General features: G+C 45.6%; 1 protein-coding gene and 1 long non-coding RNA gene across 2 annotated transcripts in view; one reads left to right on the top strand and one right to left on the bottom strand.

The window, feature by feature from the left end:
- Positions 1–5,837, top strand: part of LOC135912487 (cytochrome P450 4c3-like) — a 90,706-nt gene extending 84,869 nt beyond the window's left edge. Inside the window, exons 8-11 of the mRNA XM_065444929.2 lie at positions 480–653; positions 1,408–1,474; positions 2,892–3,071; positions 3,833–5,837. Of these exons, the coding sequence (XP_065301001.1) occupies positions 480–653; positions 1,408–1,474; positions 2,892–3,071; positions 3,833–3,990 (579 nt within the window). The 3' untranslated portion in view covers positions 3,991–5,837. The remainder of the gene's footprint in view (positions 1–479; positions 654–1,407; positions 1,475–2,891; positions 3,072–3,832) is intronic.
- LOC135912489 (uncharacterized) overlaps positions 479–16,945 on the bottom strand; it is a 35,143-nt gene continuing 18,676 nt past the window's right edge. Inside the window, exons 3-4 of the long non-coding RNA XR_010567690.1 lie at positions 1,600–1,729; positions 479–617 (exon numbers count right to left, since the gene is read on the bottom strand). This is a non-coding gene — a long non-coding RNA (uncharacterized lncRNA). The remainder of the gene's footprint in view (positions 618–1,599; positions 1,730–16,945) is intronic.

A 16,945-nucleotide genomic window follows, 5' to 3' on the forward strand; every position in this document is an offset into this window, starting at 1 on the left:
CTTGTACCAATAATCAAAAACTGCATGGCATACATATTAAAAAGTGGCAAGTTGCTAAGAACTGCATGTTCTCTTTATATTTAACTTACGTCTGACCAGCTCTCTTGGGATGCATAAGTGGTGAAGCCAATTGAACAGGCAGGTCTGACAGCCACTTGCACTTTTTATTGGCATCGGTCCTTTCTCGGTTATGGCTAAATAATCCACTCATATAACAAAAATTCCAACGTTTTTAGCTACTTATTCTGCTTTTTTACAGATAGATACTATCACCGGTACGTTCAATCGTTAAGTGTAAGCCCAAATATTAATTTAAACTCAATCTCTGATATATCATGCAATGCGCTGAACCCAAAGCTGAAGAAAATGGGCTATGGCGGTGTTCAACAGCATATTGGTGACAAAGTACATTAGTCCTACACTCACGAATAACTGCAGTAGTAGACAATGTCCGCCTTGCTCTGTTCTCGTTCCGTCAGGGTCACGACACGACGGCCATGGGTATCTCATGGGCAATGTACCTTATTGGACTCTACACGGACGTTCAGCAGAAGATTCACGAGGAGCTGGATGCAATCTTCGGAGAGGATAGAGAGCGTGCCATCACTCCTGACGACCTGAAAGAAATGAAATACCTCGAGTGCGCTCTGAAGGTGCTTGTTTGTCGTTTTTCTATTTAAACTTACCACTCAGTTTTCTTGAAACACGCTTTATTTTTATTGCTTTAAAATATTAATTGTGAAACGCCTACGCATAGACAAGATACCTTTTGCTTTCCGTCGGCTATACAACAGGGAAATGCTGCTGTCTTATTGTGCCTTTTGCAGCTCCAACCGCTGTAACCTAAAGTTCAACATAGCGCTCACACGAGGCAGGAACTCGACGAACCATAAACTGCAGAAATGGGGCCAGGAATTGTAAGCATAGCAGTTGATAGCATACAAATTTCCCCGTCAGAGGGTGCGTGGCTGAGGCAGATTATAGATATAATTCAACTAGGAAGAAAGCAGACTTCGATGGGTGTTTTGCCCTAATTTCGAGCGGCAAACATATGATGCAGTACATAAATAGTTGCAGCTGCCAAAAAGGTGACAAAGATAGCTACATCTGTTTCAATCTCCACCGTACGACCAGATGTATTTAGTCTTGTCACGTTATCACTGGAAACCAAAACTGGACACCTTGATATATGCTTCAGGCATAATTTGCGAGCTTTGCATTTTCACGCCGTAGTTTCCTGACGCTCTCCTTCACCTGGGAAGCCGTGAAAGGGTAACTAGAAAATAAAGTTTTATCAAACAGCCCTGTTTGCACGAAGTAAAGAATAAATTACATATGCGCCTCTGATTTTCCTCTTAATTGAGTTGCTAATTGATGGTTTTCGTGCCGATTTCTTTCCCTTTTCAGGAATCACAGCGACTATTTCCGTCAGTGCCATTCATTGGAAGAGAGCTAATGGAAGACGTGGTAGTGAGTAAGTAAAATATTTTTCTTTTAAGCCTATGAAGATAGTGAGGGCCTGGCATTTGCGCTACTCATATGTTCACAGCTGTCCTCGGTGAAAATTCGTAGGTTGTGTAAAACGCAGCGGAAAAGTACCTCTTGTCAGAACACGTGCTTGAATAAGAGTGAGGGCAGCTACGTTCGGCGAGGGGGGAGAACCTCCGTGAGAGGCCTCTTCTCGGAGAGGAGGCAATCCGTGTGAGGCTGACGTGACATTCTGCGACTCCTGCAAGTTGAAGAACGGTACACTGTTGATGGCGAAATAGAGCTCTCCTCTGTTATTTCCGCATGCAAATATGACAGTTGAAAGACGGTTCAGAGGAGGCTCCTCCTTTAGCCCTTTTTGTACGCTCTTAACGTCTCCAAGTACTACTTCAAATTTCAAAATCAACAACATAGAGGTTTTTAATAGTGATCGAGCCTTATCCATCCTCAAATAGGTCATAATTTCTGCTAGAGTGCTCTAATAAAAGTCTCTAGTCAGCGACCTCCCTCTCTGTAGTTATTGAGGGGTATACCTATAAGACGAAGCTCACTGTCATTCCGCAGATATGCTTGAAATCTGCATACTTAACGAGCACTCGAGTTTGAAATGAAAACGTTATGCGTAGTATTGTGCAGTATTCAAGTTGAACCGAGCAATGTCCGCCTATAACACGAAGCATATAACGTAGGGGAAAGTAAATAAAAGTACATGACCCTGTGTTACGCCGTTACATGCCCGTTGTAGTAAAAAAGGGCAGGAAGCCACCTTATAAAATCGGGTTTTATTAATGGCTGTGCAGCTGTATAACGCCGTGGCGATTAACGAGAAATGCAACAACGTTTTATGGTCGCCTGACCTGTGGGTGCCGTTGTTGGTATGCCTTCCCTGATGCAGACTTGGACGCCATATTTTTGGCATGTGGCCGACGCCACGGCTTGCTACAGACAAATGAAACATATAGCGCAAGAATTGAGTGTGTCAAAGCAGCTGGGTTATAGCTACAATTTGTAATATGTACGGAGTCAAAGACGTGTGGTCGGTCAAGAGCCAACTTCAAAACACCTGCTGATATTCGAGTACTACGGCAACGGTGCACTCCAGCGGGTGCCGCAAACGTCCCAGCGGCGACTGGTACATGATTGTGCCATTTGTGAAGATAATCTGTTCCCTTTTTGTTATTTTGGTTAAACAAAATCAAATCAACAACGAAGTTCAGAAGAGCTGGTGATATTTAAAGATGAGCACTGCATTGAGGGCCCGATAATGATATGCCAACTTTATTTCAAGCCTGTCGCAGTAGCCGGTCATTCATAGCTCTATCAGTCGAAGGAAACTGATGGCAAACATTGGGTTCTTCGTATAAAATGATTTTGATAATTTCTCTTCGCTCGCTCCCCACCAGACGGCTACACGGTCCCCCGGGGCACGACGTGTTTCCTCTTCACATTCATGCTCCATCGAGACAAGGAGATATTTCCCAACCCAGAGGTGTTCGACCCAGACAGATTCCGGCCCGAGAACTGTGTTGGAAGGCATCCGTTCGCCTATGTACCGTTCTCGGCCGGACCGCGCAACTGCATAGGTAAGTAAATAATGGGGTGACGCATATAACTAATAGCATTGAGGAAAACAAAAGCGCGCAAGCACATATGTTATCTATTGGACGTCGCGCATAAGGCTTGCTTTCATCAGATTTAAATAGGTGTGTTCCATCTTGTATATACAGTCTCCAGACGTCTGGGGATGTAAAGCACTGATATTTTTTTTTTTATCACTGTGGCCTGTGACGACTATCATGGGATTTTCTACGCGACGCATTCACAAGAACACAAGTGCATAAGAAAGAATGGACGTATCTTGTCTAGCTAATGAAATCTATTTCTGAATATAGTTGCGAAATTAAATTGAAACTGGAGGTATTAGCGCAGTCAGAAGTTTAGAGCGCTGCTTTGGGTTATACCGTGAAAGATGAAACAAAGCGCCCAAGCAGTGCGCTAATCGCTAAAGCATGCGCGAAAGAGACGCATATATCAATCAATAGCCTTAGCATGCATGAAATTGGTGTGTATGATATTATTCTCTGATATAAGCGGTTTTCTAGTCGCAAAGAACACTTTTCTTTTTCAATCTTTCTAATTTCTACGCCCGATAGTCCTTTTCTCTAGTTGCCCGGTGTCACAGTTGGCAATTGCCATATTGCTTACGTATCTCAAGGCCGATGGTGAGTTAGGAAACGAAACTGTGGGTGGTATGACGTGCATTGTGATCAAGCGTCACTTGCCATGTGCATGTCCCGTCACCACAGAAACCAGGCAAACGGCTCACCAGTTTCTCTGTTCGCAGGTCAGAAGTTCGCCCTCATGGAAGAGAAGGTGGTCTTGTGCTCTGTACTGCGGAACTTTTGCATCCAATCCGTTGACTTCAGGGATAAAATTCACCTCGTCGCGGAACTGGTGACGCGGTCAAAACATGGCCTAAAAATCCGGTTAAGGCCGCGCTAAGAATTGCGTATTTTTCTCGCTGTGCAACGCAACGACCTCCTGGGCGGAACGCGGAAAAGCAGACCTCCATCGCATCGAGTCACGAAATGGCGAAGGCAGTGTCCATGCTTTCTTCCAAGCGCCCCCAAGTAAGGCAGCCAGCATGCAGAGCTTTCGGATCACCGGGGAACGTGTGATAGCCACGGTAAAGACAGCACCGGCCCAAAGTCCTGGACGGCTCTTCCCCAGTCGCATCGGAGCTCGAGAGAAAACAAGCACCTCTTCCGTGCCTGTTTTCGCTTTTTTTTTTATTCAGGTGGCCGATTCGTGTTTGGTCGGTCATCAAGTGATCGCGACTGTGTTGGGTGTGACACAGAAAACCTCAACCGAAATGTGCCTCCGCCTCTTGCCTGGAACTCTTCCTCGTTCCCCTTGTAAATATGTTCACCCGCCCTCCCTCGGACTGATTGCCTCGCCAACCCGCCATCGGCATGGAGCCGCTTTCTCACTCCTTCAAGCGGGAAAGTTATTTTACGCAGTCTGTGTGCGTGTACGTAGACTAACCCTCGAAACTAGGATCCGTCCCGGTGTGTATGCGAATTAGGGAGTGCATGCGCTCGCGAATGTGTGTGGATACCTGTACCACGAGACCTCAAGAACCAGCGTCTCTGGTGGGGAGTGCCTTCAATTTCCTTGTGGGTGGCTGACGATTCTGGCAGCGTCTCCCAGATTCCTCATGTATCTAAACAAAAGCAAAAAAGACATCCCGCTCCGGTGCGCATAGTGCTAAGTGACACCGCACGTCTTCCAACTGGGACACAAAGGCAGCATTTGATCAGCCAAGATTTCTCGTCAGATGAGTTTTCTCTCCACAGTGTGCCAACACATCGACTCGGCTCGTTTGAGGATCAGCCCCTCACCCTCAAAGCAACTCCACAAATGAAAAAAAAAGAAAACGTGCACACCTTACCTGTTTAACACCAATAACCACACTTCAGCGTTCAAGGAGAAATGACTTACGCGTTGCACCTTTGTCTATATACTAGTCCACTTTTGTTAATGAAATATTTTCTTTTTGTTGATTTTTTCTGCGCGGTGTGGTTCTTAAAGTTTGCGAAAGGCCATAACATCATAAAAAAGCAAAAGTAGTCAGACGAGCAACTTGTGCGCAGCGCAGGTCGCGTTTCCAAACGTCAGCTCGGCGTTGCGGAAAGTGACCCAGCGCTAGACCGCAGGCGCTCCTGAGACCAGGCACATCCTTCTAGCAAGTCGAAGTGCCGTAAACGGAATACGGACTACTTACTTGCTCTAGAGACCCTGCGCAAACGTCTTGACATGGGACTTTTTGTTTTGCACACACACAATACTTTGACTACCAAAGATAACCGGAGCCAGCCTGGAAGCTCTCAAGAGTAAGAACGAAACGCAACTTTCTCGCTGTGGACTTTCTTTATGTTCTTTGGGGGATTATAACCTTGCAGCTATCGCCATGACAAACTATGACCATTGCGCTACCAAGCTCACTGACCCAAGTAGTTTTTTTTTTTCCTTCCTATTTAGGCCCTTTCTATTTTTCTACAAGTGCACGTCTCCACATCTACCGATGCATGTGCCGCACGTTTACCTCCCGAGAACGGACTAATTCGCTAAGCACCCACAAACAGTAATCTTGGCGCCTATTTAACTGACTACTTGTTTCTTGTTATCTTCTTCCTAGACAATGTTCCAGTCAAAGGTGTGCTTGTCTGTCTATTTATTTTGTTATATGGTGGTGCGTCAAAACGTCCCTCTCTTTGGCTGAATGAAGACAAGAAAGTGCTCCGCTGCTGTTGTGAACGAAAATAATAATAAAAAAAGAACAATCACGACACGCCGGCACGCAGTATCTAAATGCGTAGCTTAGGTTGGGTAGAAGAGGTCACTGCGGGTCGAGAGTAGTTATGAGACATAGGTGGGTAGCCAGCGCGATTCAACGAACTAAATGCATCGTGTGGAGGTAAGAGCGAACAAGTGGGGGCTTACTTGACGCATACTTGACGGGGTCAAAAGACGTCTCTGCACGGTGTCCGTAGAATGCCATAGCAGCTGTCACTGAATAATGCTTTTGTTGACAAAACTTGGGTCCCTACGCGACACTTCAAAAAAGCAAAATAAAGTCAAGAAAATAAACCCAGAAATTTGCCGTGATGAAATGGATAGTATTCGCTCTTTTATTTAGGTCTTCTACTACGTAAAACTGAGGGGAATTAGTTGTTTTGTGGCAAGCTATATGCGACAGACCTTTGAGAGCTTCGTACCATGCGACGAAAAGAACGTGTATAATCCAGCGCCTATGATAACTCGTCCCCCTTGGAGAATAATAGCTAGCTTAGCCCTCGCAATAGATTTGCTTTGATCCTTGCGCACAGCCACAAGTAGGAACTCCATGCCCTCTTACGCAGTTAGATATCAAATGAGTAGTGTTTGGAGCAACATTTTTGTGGTTTCCTTCGCAATAAACTAGACTAGAGGGTGCTCCCCCCTACCCCCCACCTTTACTCCTCTTTCTTGTATAAAAACGCAGGGCATTTCAGCTGTAAAAATATATATATATTTAATTTTAGTGGCAGGACATTAGGTATACGTTGAACTTCCCGGTGCATCTTCCGCTTCTATAGTGACGCCTCAGAGAAATAAAGCTAGATGCTAATTCTTCGACCCTATAAACGACAGATTAGCCTAAAAAATTACCTGTGGAAAAGCATCGGCTCCTTCTATTCAATATTTTTATTAAGTAGGAGGAAATTCAACGAGGCTAAAATCTAATTCGTGCCGCTTACACAGAGAGCGAGCACAAGAAAAGCATACGTGAGCCGCTTTACGCGTCCGACACATTGGAAGGTGAGCTAGTGGGCCGCACTGGCAAAGAGCAGTGAAGCAGGACACTTATCACCTGCATTTTCAAGGAGGCTAAATGGTCTCGACGCCACCTAGGTAATATTAATGGGGACGAATTCAAGCTTCCGAAAGTTTGCTACCGGAGACTCGTGTCTTGTAATACTGATGACGCTTGTCGGGAGGGGAAAGTAGGTTTATTGCATTTTGATTGGTTGCAAAAGGTGCATGAAATCAGGGCTAAAAATTGCACCTATGATTAGCCCCTTACCTCACTTGTATTTTCACCAGCTCGCCTCGATTTAAGAATACTTTCCTTACTGGCCTTACCAAAGAGCGAAGAAAAGCATCGTGCCTGTTTAAAAAGAGACGGTGATGCTTGGCTGACGCCGATGTGCAGAGTGCGGATAGGCTCCACGAAAACGCTTTGTGCACGCTTTCTAACGGACATATTACGATTGGCGCGGAAATCTTACGCTCTCCAACAACGCTGGTGATCTAACCCGAAGTGCCAGTACAGTGTAGGTTACTTACGAACATTGGTTTGTTTTTGTTCTAAAATATAATCGAGTGTTTAGTAATCACACATAATCCTAAAGAGCGCTGTCCCTTCTACAGCTGAACACTGTTGTCGAGTGGGATCGGCGGTGCTCATAATGACTACTAGTCTGCTGTACATAGACAAGGTTACTAGGCGCTTCGTTCCTGTCTCCATGAACACAAAACCGGTATAGTCTTAAAAGAAAGCGACGCAAGGGGACACCCACCCGGTGGATGAGAGCTAGTTTTGCATTCAACAAGTGGATACCTGTGGGGCCGCTCGTGTATATATCTACATGTGAGTTTTATCGGGGGGCGTCCCAGCGCAGCCTAATCCAACCTGAGCCACGGTGCTGTGTTCGTAGATTGTCCCGCGTGATCGGGCGTGCCCTGATATGTAAAATAAGTTGCGTTTAATAAATTGTGGCGTGAGTATTTATGTAACTACCAACAAAGCTTCGTTGTCCTCTGCGTTCAGGAACAGCTGCGGCTAGATTCACAATGTTCAGTGTTTCCAGAGTTTGTGGACCGGAGGAATGACGAAGCACACAAAAGGTTCCTGGGCCCGTGTTCACGACACTTGTCTTACGTAAGCGCCGTCCGCCATTGGCCGCAATCGTCGCAGTGATCGTCTCGTGACCACGTTGACCGCTGTCATGAGTGGCTGGTGCCCGAACGCCGCGCGGTGAGAACACGCTCTTACGTAAGATAGGTTCGGTGAATGCAGGCTCAGAAGAAACCCTCTGCGAAAAGGTAAGACTCCACTTTTCAGGCTTGGCACTCGTTACAGGTGGCAGAAAACGGCTGCGGTGCAAATGACAGCCATGGTAACACTCGCTCTCTTTGCGCCTACTCTACAAAATGAATTTGACGGCTTCAGCGACGACGGTGACGCAAAGAAGCACCATAGGCGCACTTTAAAAGACGCCGTGTTTATTGGATAAATTGTAATCATGCTGTGTATTCTCTCTAGATCGAACCAAGAAATATAATGTTCTTGGTTCGTTCTAGTGTCGTCACAACTAACGGCTGTAATTCCTTTCCGTATGGACACCGGCTACATGCGCCAGAATTTTATATTGCTAAGTCGAGCAATTTGCTGTAGGTTTTTGTTGGTTAGACCTAATTCAGACCAGAAAGAAGCAGACGAAAAAAATGAAGAAATAAATTGCATTTAACTAGAACAGAAAAGACAAGGAAAAAAAAAGATACGCGTTCCCAACATTAAGCTGGGGTGTCAGTCACGCCTAATAAGCGAAGTATACGGATTCACATTTGTGCGCCCACTGTTCTGGGAATAGGGCAACACACAAAAAAAAATCAAGTCGGTAGTAAAATTATTTTTATTGTTGATACGCTTACGCTGTCAGCAATAAGTCTTAGAGAAATTACTGCTTGTTGCGCTACTTTACCTGGTCTTACCGCCCTAATGTTTGACAATGTGCATTTGAAATTGAGTGTAAATTTGGTGCTTTTCAAATGCTCGCGTATACAGGTCTATTAAAAAAAAACGATAAAAAAATGGTGTGGGGGGGGGCGAATGAAAAGGGAAATGAAATGAAGATGAAAAAAACAATCTAAGTGGCGATCATTATTGCTGCTCGTCGATTGGAAATGTTGCTGATTAGTGGTCCCTACTGGAAGTGAGACTTGTGAAATAGGGAACCGGTCGATGAGCAAGCTCTGGAATAATACTTTTATTCAACCAATGCACCGCCTCTATATTCAAGTATACGGCCTTTTGTATAGATTCTGTCGAAAAGTACGTGCTATTCTACTCGGGTATTCCGAGTACGCATGTTGAAAAATTTGGGGTCAAAAACAATGAGCGCCCCTGTCACCGCTGCGTGCAAACGAGTGCGGTGAGCCCCGTTTTACGAGAATTGTAGTTATTGGCGAATGAACGGAACAGGCTAATTCTACACTTAATATGTTTTGCACGCCTAGACGCAAGTCACACATGCAACAGTACTGTTTTTTTTTATTCTTTCGATGGTAAACAGCACTGCAAAATTCATACAATGCGAGTTCGTGGTATTCATCCAAATGGGCATGCATCTTGGCGCAGAAAGAAAGCAATATTCTAAGAATACACGCTGCTGCACGCCCGTCACCCTATCATGTGCACACTCAAAAATCGAGCAATCAGCCTGCAATAGCCTCGATCCTCGAAACGACTTGGCAGTTATCAGAAAAGCCTAGCATTCAGAACACCGAACGGTATTCTGTACACTGTTGAATTCCACCATAGTATTCAATCCTGGTGTGTTCACTCTATAGAGGCAGCCTCGGAGGACGCGAGCAATCCGAGCAAGCAATATGGCGAATATGACGGGGACAAAATTTGGAGAACAGGGGCCCTATAAGGTAAACCTATTCCCAATCTGTTTTTATTCCAGTCTCCTGACGTCAAAATTACGTAACCGCCGACGCAAGCATCGGGCGGTAACCTGCAGCGTTGTTTGAAAAGCCCAATGAAACGCGCTCCTCTTTTATAGGGCGTCACTTTTTTGCTTTCAAAGCGAATAGAATGGCCTACATTGAGCAGATTTCCTTTTCGATTTGGCTGTCAAGAGGCCAGGAGCACGGTCAGGTGGAGAGGAATTCGTTGGGGCCGAGCCAGAACAGTGAAAGTAGATAACCGACGGAGGAGGGTGGTGCCAGCGTCTGTGATTGATTCGCTTCCTCTTGCTTAGTTTGCGGTGTATGGTCGAAAATCGCGGCGGCTTGCAACGGAAGGTTAAGAATGTAATTGAAACGGATTCACAGCAAAGAAGAGTTGGCAGAGGGATGTCGCATACGTGCCGAAAGGGCTCGATAACGTTATAGTGCCACGGAAAAATGTTTGTTATACGAATGTAAATCCATGCTCCGCGGCCGCCCCCAGTAGCAAGTGCCACAGCAACCGGTGGGCAGCAATCGGTGGGCAGCCTCCGGCTATTCAGAAAAAAATAAGCGGTTCTTTCGGCGTATTGATACGTCTTTAACGCGTAGACGTCACTGTGACGCTATGAGTGTTTTCGGACCTCGCGCGACAGGCAGGCGAAGTGGGTGCAGTTCTAAAACGTTTAATCTATGGCAGAGTATTATGGCGAAAAAGGCATCGAGTGAGAAATAATTATTTTTCTTTCGTTCGGTTTAATCATGCATAATCAGTGTGCACGCGCCATATCAGATTGGGAGTTTTCGCGGTTTTCGTGACGTCGCGTGTGAGACAAATAAAGTGGGGGTGGTCCTAAAATTTTTTTACCAATCATGGATGGCTGATTGCAGAATTGGAATAGAAAAGTTTGGAATAACTTTACGTTATAGCGCCCCAGTACAGCACGGCAGATGCATGCACGCATGACTATTACAACACAGCTCGTGAGAAAGCGTCCCCGCCGAGCGCTTTTTCCCCATGGCTAGAGTTAGGACTACTTAATGAGCTAAACGCGAGTTCCTTAGCTCGGTCTCCAGCACCCGGTAAATTATTTGTTCCATGTATCACTTTTCAGTACATCAATTTGCCGCATGACAATAAGTCACTGACTACATCGTGGCAAAAATTTTAACTTCTTAATGAAGGTGATGATGGGATGGGATGATGTGTGCTGGCGGATCCGACAAAGTATATGAAGTTTTCCGAACTACTGCACACCCGCCCCACACACACACACAAAAAAAAAGTAAATATAGATTTAGGCATCATAGGGAGAGCAGGTACACGTTACTTTAGAGTTGCATTCTCCGTGCCAAGATGATAATGCCGTGGTAATGATCGACATCACGTTATCAAGCGAGCTATCAATGCAGAAGCAATAAAGAAAATGTGAAGCCTCTGAGCCGGTTTCAAAGCGGGCGCCCTTCCTCCGCAAAGCGACGTTCCAAGTAATTAGGTTCACCGCAAGATGAACGTCAGCAACGTGAATGGGCTGAGGTGGACAATGCCACCTGGGGTTCATTAACGGGGGCCCGAGTCTAAGTACACCAGCGTTTTTGGCATTCCGCCTCTGTCGGAATGCGGCTGGCGGGAATCGAATCCGCGACCTCGAGCGCAGCAACGTACATAAATAGCCACTAAGCCACCGCCACGTGCCGTGGCACTGGCACACACGCAGCTGTAGGCGAGAAACGAGAATGAATTCAGAGAATTCCTAGAGAGTAAGGCACGTCATCTTACATTTGGTGATTTCCCGCTTAATATGTTGCACAACTCTGGGCATACCCGGGTAGACACTAACCCAATCGCGAGCAGGCTACAGGCCGCTGTATACTTTCCCTTTAACGAGCTTGGGGCCATTCCAGAACCCTCTAGCGTTCGCCCGCATCTGACGTCTGGCAGAATATCATATACAGGGCGTTCTTTTTTTTTTTAGCTGAAGCAAATAAAAGAATTGCCTTTGGCAGAGAGCACAATTTTTAACTTTGATCTAAATTACTCGATGAGGCGACCAATACTTATGCGAGAAATAAAAAAAAATGCTTTTAAATAAATATTTTACGGCACATATTTCTATCTACGAATTGTAGCTAGTGAGTCCGCAAGGTGTATTCAGTTGGAAAGAATTGTCTAAACTCCACCAGTTTGAAAATAATAATTTTCAAAGTGTCCGACAAAATGCATTGCTGTTGCAGTCAGTTTTTTTTTTGTTTCAATGCATTAAACAGAGTTTTCTGAAAAGAAGGAACTGTAACGCTCGTGCATTTTGTCGGACCCTTCGAATATGAATGTGTTGAAACTGTTGCAGTACAGCGAATTCGTTACAAGTGGATGCCTTGCGAACACACCATTTATATTTCGTAGATGGATATAAGTGCCGCAGTGTAAGTAAAGAAAAGTTTATTAGCGTAATTATGTTAATTATTCAGTTAAGAATTTTGATTTTGAGTAGCCATTTAGATGAAGGGTTAGAATCGTGCTATCTGCCAGAGGCAATTTTTTTTTAATTTCGTGCAGCTAAATAAAAAAAAAAGACCTATATACTGAGACTGACACACGGACAGCGATGCACGGGTTGCCCACGCGTCGCCCCGGATGTTTACGGCAATTGGCGCTGCGTGCAATGTCGACTACTTATCTGACTACTTATCAGTGCTTCTCATATCGCGAGAAAGTACAATTTCTATTCACAATCGCCTTGCGATACACTAAAAGTAGGACCCATGACTAATTGATATCCAAGTTCTGCCAAGTCGAAGTGGCACCAGATAGTTTCAAAAAGGGGATTCTCTGTAATGCACAGTAATAGAGAAAGCGAGTTTCCGAAGAAGTGGACTGGAAGAGCATGCAAAGGTAGGAACGATCGCCATGGAAATGGCTTCACAGAAAACCTGTTTTCCCTTTGAAGGTCATATGAACGCAACAGGACTTGGGAACACGTGCGTAAAATAGGAATAAATACGCGTTGAAAGAACGCGCAACCGGAGAACACGGAAAGGGAGCGGGAATGTAGAGTGGGCAGAGGGTGTCGAAAACAGAGCGCAGCTGTAACATCTGGGAGCAGCTGAAATGTGGGAAATAATCTGGGAAGTAAGGCGTGTTTAACCTTATGAGTGATTATCACGCTGGAATAATATGCTCTTTAATTGTTGTATGTTGCGTGCACATAAGAACTTAAAAATTAAATTCTGCGGTTTTACGTGCCAAAACCAAGATATGACCATAAGGCGCACTCCAGAATAATTTTGAGCACCTGGGGTTCTCTAACGTTCACCGAAAGCACGAGACACGGGCGTTCTTACATTTCATCTCCATCGAAGTGCGGCCGCTGCGCCCGCGATTCGATCCTCGCCCTCGGGCTTATGGTAGCCCAGCATTAGAACTTTTTACAGAGTATCATGTTCTAACAAATTAAACTTTCTCCACGGTATTTTTCTGTAGAAAAATAATTGTGGACGCTTACACAAGACCGTCACAGCATCTTCTAATAGAAAAGTTTTGTACGTCGTCTTAAACTTTTCGCTAAGTTTATCTGTCTCACATGCAACCCAACAGGCAACAATCAGAACGCATAAAGGTAATTATGCGTGCTGCAAGTGGCAGACATGACGAATGTCAGCCGTTTTCTATTAACTGGGTAACAACAGAAATTGCAACTGCGGAACAAAGTGAGTTGGCAACGAAAAGTGCATATATGGTTTTAAACAACGAAATGGCATAACTGATTTTACGTAATTAATTATTTCGATAATAAACTTACACTTGCGCTGCGTATCTGTGCCTGTGTGCTCTCACTGGTGCAATGTTTCGCTCTTATGTTTGTATCCAACTACAACTATTCGGGACAAAACATTGTGTTTGCTCAGGTAAAAAAACATAAGATTTTTGCGCCATTAGAAAATGCTCATTTTCATACTGATTGGTAGAGTCAGTCACTTAAATATAGAAGGCAGTTTCAGAATAGGGGACCACAAGCTTCTCATGCCCTCACGAACAGTGTGTCACAATTGCACATGCGATGAGCACAAGGCTAGGCAGCGGATTTGCATTAGCGTTTGCCCTAAACCACCAGTTCTGCGAGGAACAGCTCTGCAAGATTTGCCCTAGGGATCGCTGTATGGGAAGAAAGAGTAAAAGTCTATGGATAGCAAACGGCTCGGATTCCCCGCGCGAAAACCATGCAACCGGATATACGCAATGTCCTGTAAGGGCGAGTGTACTAAACACTTGAAATAATGCCAGTATTGCTTGCATTGCAAATATAATATTGATTCCCAAGAAAGGAAACGTTGAAAACTTGGATAATTATAGGTCCGTTGGCTTGCTCTCGTCATCGTACAAAATAGTCACTCTGGTAATTTCGAGCATAATAATAAACACTTGCCGCTCGCAATGGTGATTCTCGGCGGAGCAAGCATCGCGTTCTTAATCCCATGCTTCGAACACTCTACGTTGCACCAGCGTAGACGAATCGTCCAGTAAGCGTGGGATATGATTAGTATCACATACCACCGCACAGTTTATCTTTATGGCACCAATTCCTCGCGATGAAATACTCGGCACGATCTCAGATTATAGGAGGCTAAGCTTGTCGCGAACCATTGCCGTTTAAAAGCCCCAGCTGCCCGCGCTGTTCAGGTACGGTACTCGCGCCCAGGTACCGCTCGACACGAATGAGTAACGCACGTGGTGGCTGCTTTGGAAGCTATGTGCTCATGTTTGCAGCCTCCGGGAACGAGCAGCGGGAACGAGCTTGTTTTCATCCAAAATCTTTGTCTCATTGAAACTAAACTATGCGGATAACTAGCAGTAGTAGTTAGTGAAATACTACTCATGGTAACATTCCCTCTGTTTTGCGCCATATTGTTTTCAGGAAATATTAGCAACGTGGCACACAAAGAAAATGCCCATCAGAGTCCGCCTGAAGTCGGTTTTTTTAATTTATATCTCGCCCGTCCAGCCTATCTTTTGTCCTTTTGTCTAGCCGCTTCTGTAGCTTTTCATCCTGTTTACTTTGAAAGGGAGGCTAAAAGGTATACACTGAACAGAACATAATTTACCGATGTTGTAAATTTGTCACGTTTTACGCAGACATATTTTGTCAAGATGAATCACACAGAAACTTGAGAAATCATGATGCTTGTGCAATGTAACGCTAACAAAAAAGTTAAAAGGTGATTCATCCACTAGTTGACATCGATCAAAAACAATAGCTTCCTAAACGACTTGGGCCCGGGGTGAGAATGGGACGAGGTAACTCCGCACGGCACTATCGTGTCACCCCCCACATGAGGGGAATAGGAGGAGCGTTGGACTGCTCAATTAATTTATCCTTTTACTCTGCTGTCTTCGCGACCAGCCCACACGCTTAGATGTCACATACCCACGCGAAGGGCCCACACTTTTATACTGCACATACCACAAGAACGGCTGCAGACTGCGCTACCTTAGGGCCCGACCAAGATTTTTAGACTTCACAACCTGTGGGATCGTTCGACGATAAAGGCTAGAAATACACATATCCGATACGACATAGGTGCGTGTGTGGATGGGATGGGGTAGGGGGGGGGAGGGGTGTCTTGCTAAGAAAGATATTGTCTTTAAAAATAACAATGCGTACCAAGGCCGCCGCCATAACTTGGTCTTATCGTAGTTTTCGCAGTGTAATCGTTGTGCGTAGTCCAGCAAAGATAACGGCCGTCTCCAGAACTACGTTAGTGATGGGTATTGTGGCGGCAGCAGCATCGGCGTCACATGAGAATTACGTAGACACTCGCGTCTGCACGAGGCACGCGCGGCTGGCACGCTCCGGCACGGGCTAGCGTTCCGAAAGGAATTTATAAAAATTATTTATTTACACAATGCTGCAGGCCAGTAATTTGACCCTAGCAGGAGGGGCTACAAAGGATACATTCAATGTAACGAAGATAAAAAAAAATAAACATAACACGAAGACCGTAGCAATGTTCATCCATCGGAGTTTACAATATGAGACTCGAGTACCTTCTTGAAGTCGGCGGATTCAAAAATCTGTCGGGGCAAGGAATTCCATCAGGACACTGTTCGAGGGAAAAAGGTGTACTTGTGTGCGTTGGTTCTAGCGAAAATTGGCTGTAAAGAGTATACATGACTGTGTCTACTTCTCCTTGTAGTTAAAGGTTTTATGCAATTGGGAAGTATTAATTTAGTCTTCCCTGCAAGACAATTGTAAAGAAAGCCAAGACGACTAATTTTCCGGCTAAGAGATCGACTGTCGGTTTCTCCTCTCCTGCGAGAGCCTGAGACTTTGCCGGTCTACGTGGTCGCTCGTCGCCACAGTTTGGTGACCGCGGACGTGTTACTGCCATACGCTCCTTTGTTAGAGACGACCATGGACCAGACTAACGCTACGTGAGTTCAAGGCCAGAACCCTTCCGAAGAACGCGGTGAGCCCTCCTGTTCGTCGTGCAGTCATTGGAGCAGACTTCTTGCACCACTATGGACTCCTTGTCCACATCCAACGACGCCGTCTCATCGACTCCATGACCGAGCTATCCGTTCTCGGCGTCCCATCATCAGGCACATCGCCGATCGCGCCTATTTCTGCCATGTTGGATGAACCTTTCGCCGCGCTCGTACGCGAATTTCCCATTTTGACGCACCTGCCGACTGAACGCAACCGGTGCAACATGACGTATGCCATCACATCGTCACCTCCAGCCCACCAGTCTATTTCCGAACCCGGCGTTTGTCCCCGAAGAAACTCAAGATCGCTCGCGCGGAGTTCGAACACATGCTGCAACTTGGCGTCATCCGCCCTTCCTCCAGTAATTGGGCATCACCACTTCACATGGTGCCTAAGGAGACTGGAGACTGGCGCCCATGCGGCGATCACCGGGCACTCAACAACGTTGCAGTTCCTGATCGCTACCCTCTACCGAACATTCAGGACTTCACGCTAGCGTTGCATGGTGCGACGATCTTTTCTAAGATCAGTCTCGTTCGCGCCTATCATCAACTATCGGTCGCTGAAAAAGACATTCTCGAGACCGCCATCACCACGCCCTTCCGTCTTTTTGAATTTATCCGCATGCCTTTCGGCTTACGGAACGCGGGCCAGTCCTTTCAGCGTTTCATCGATTCCGTCACTCGCGGCTTGCC

The sequence above is a fragment of the Dermacentor albipictus genome, chromosome 1 (genome assembly GCF_038994185.2).
Source record: "Dermacentor albipictus isolate Rhodes 1998 colony chromosome 1, USDA_Dalb.pri_finalv2, whole genome shotgun sequence".
Taxonomy (NCBI): Eukaryota; Metazoa; Arthropoda; class Arachnida; order Ixodida; family Ixodidae; genus Dermacentor; species Dermacentor albipictus.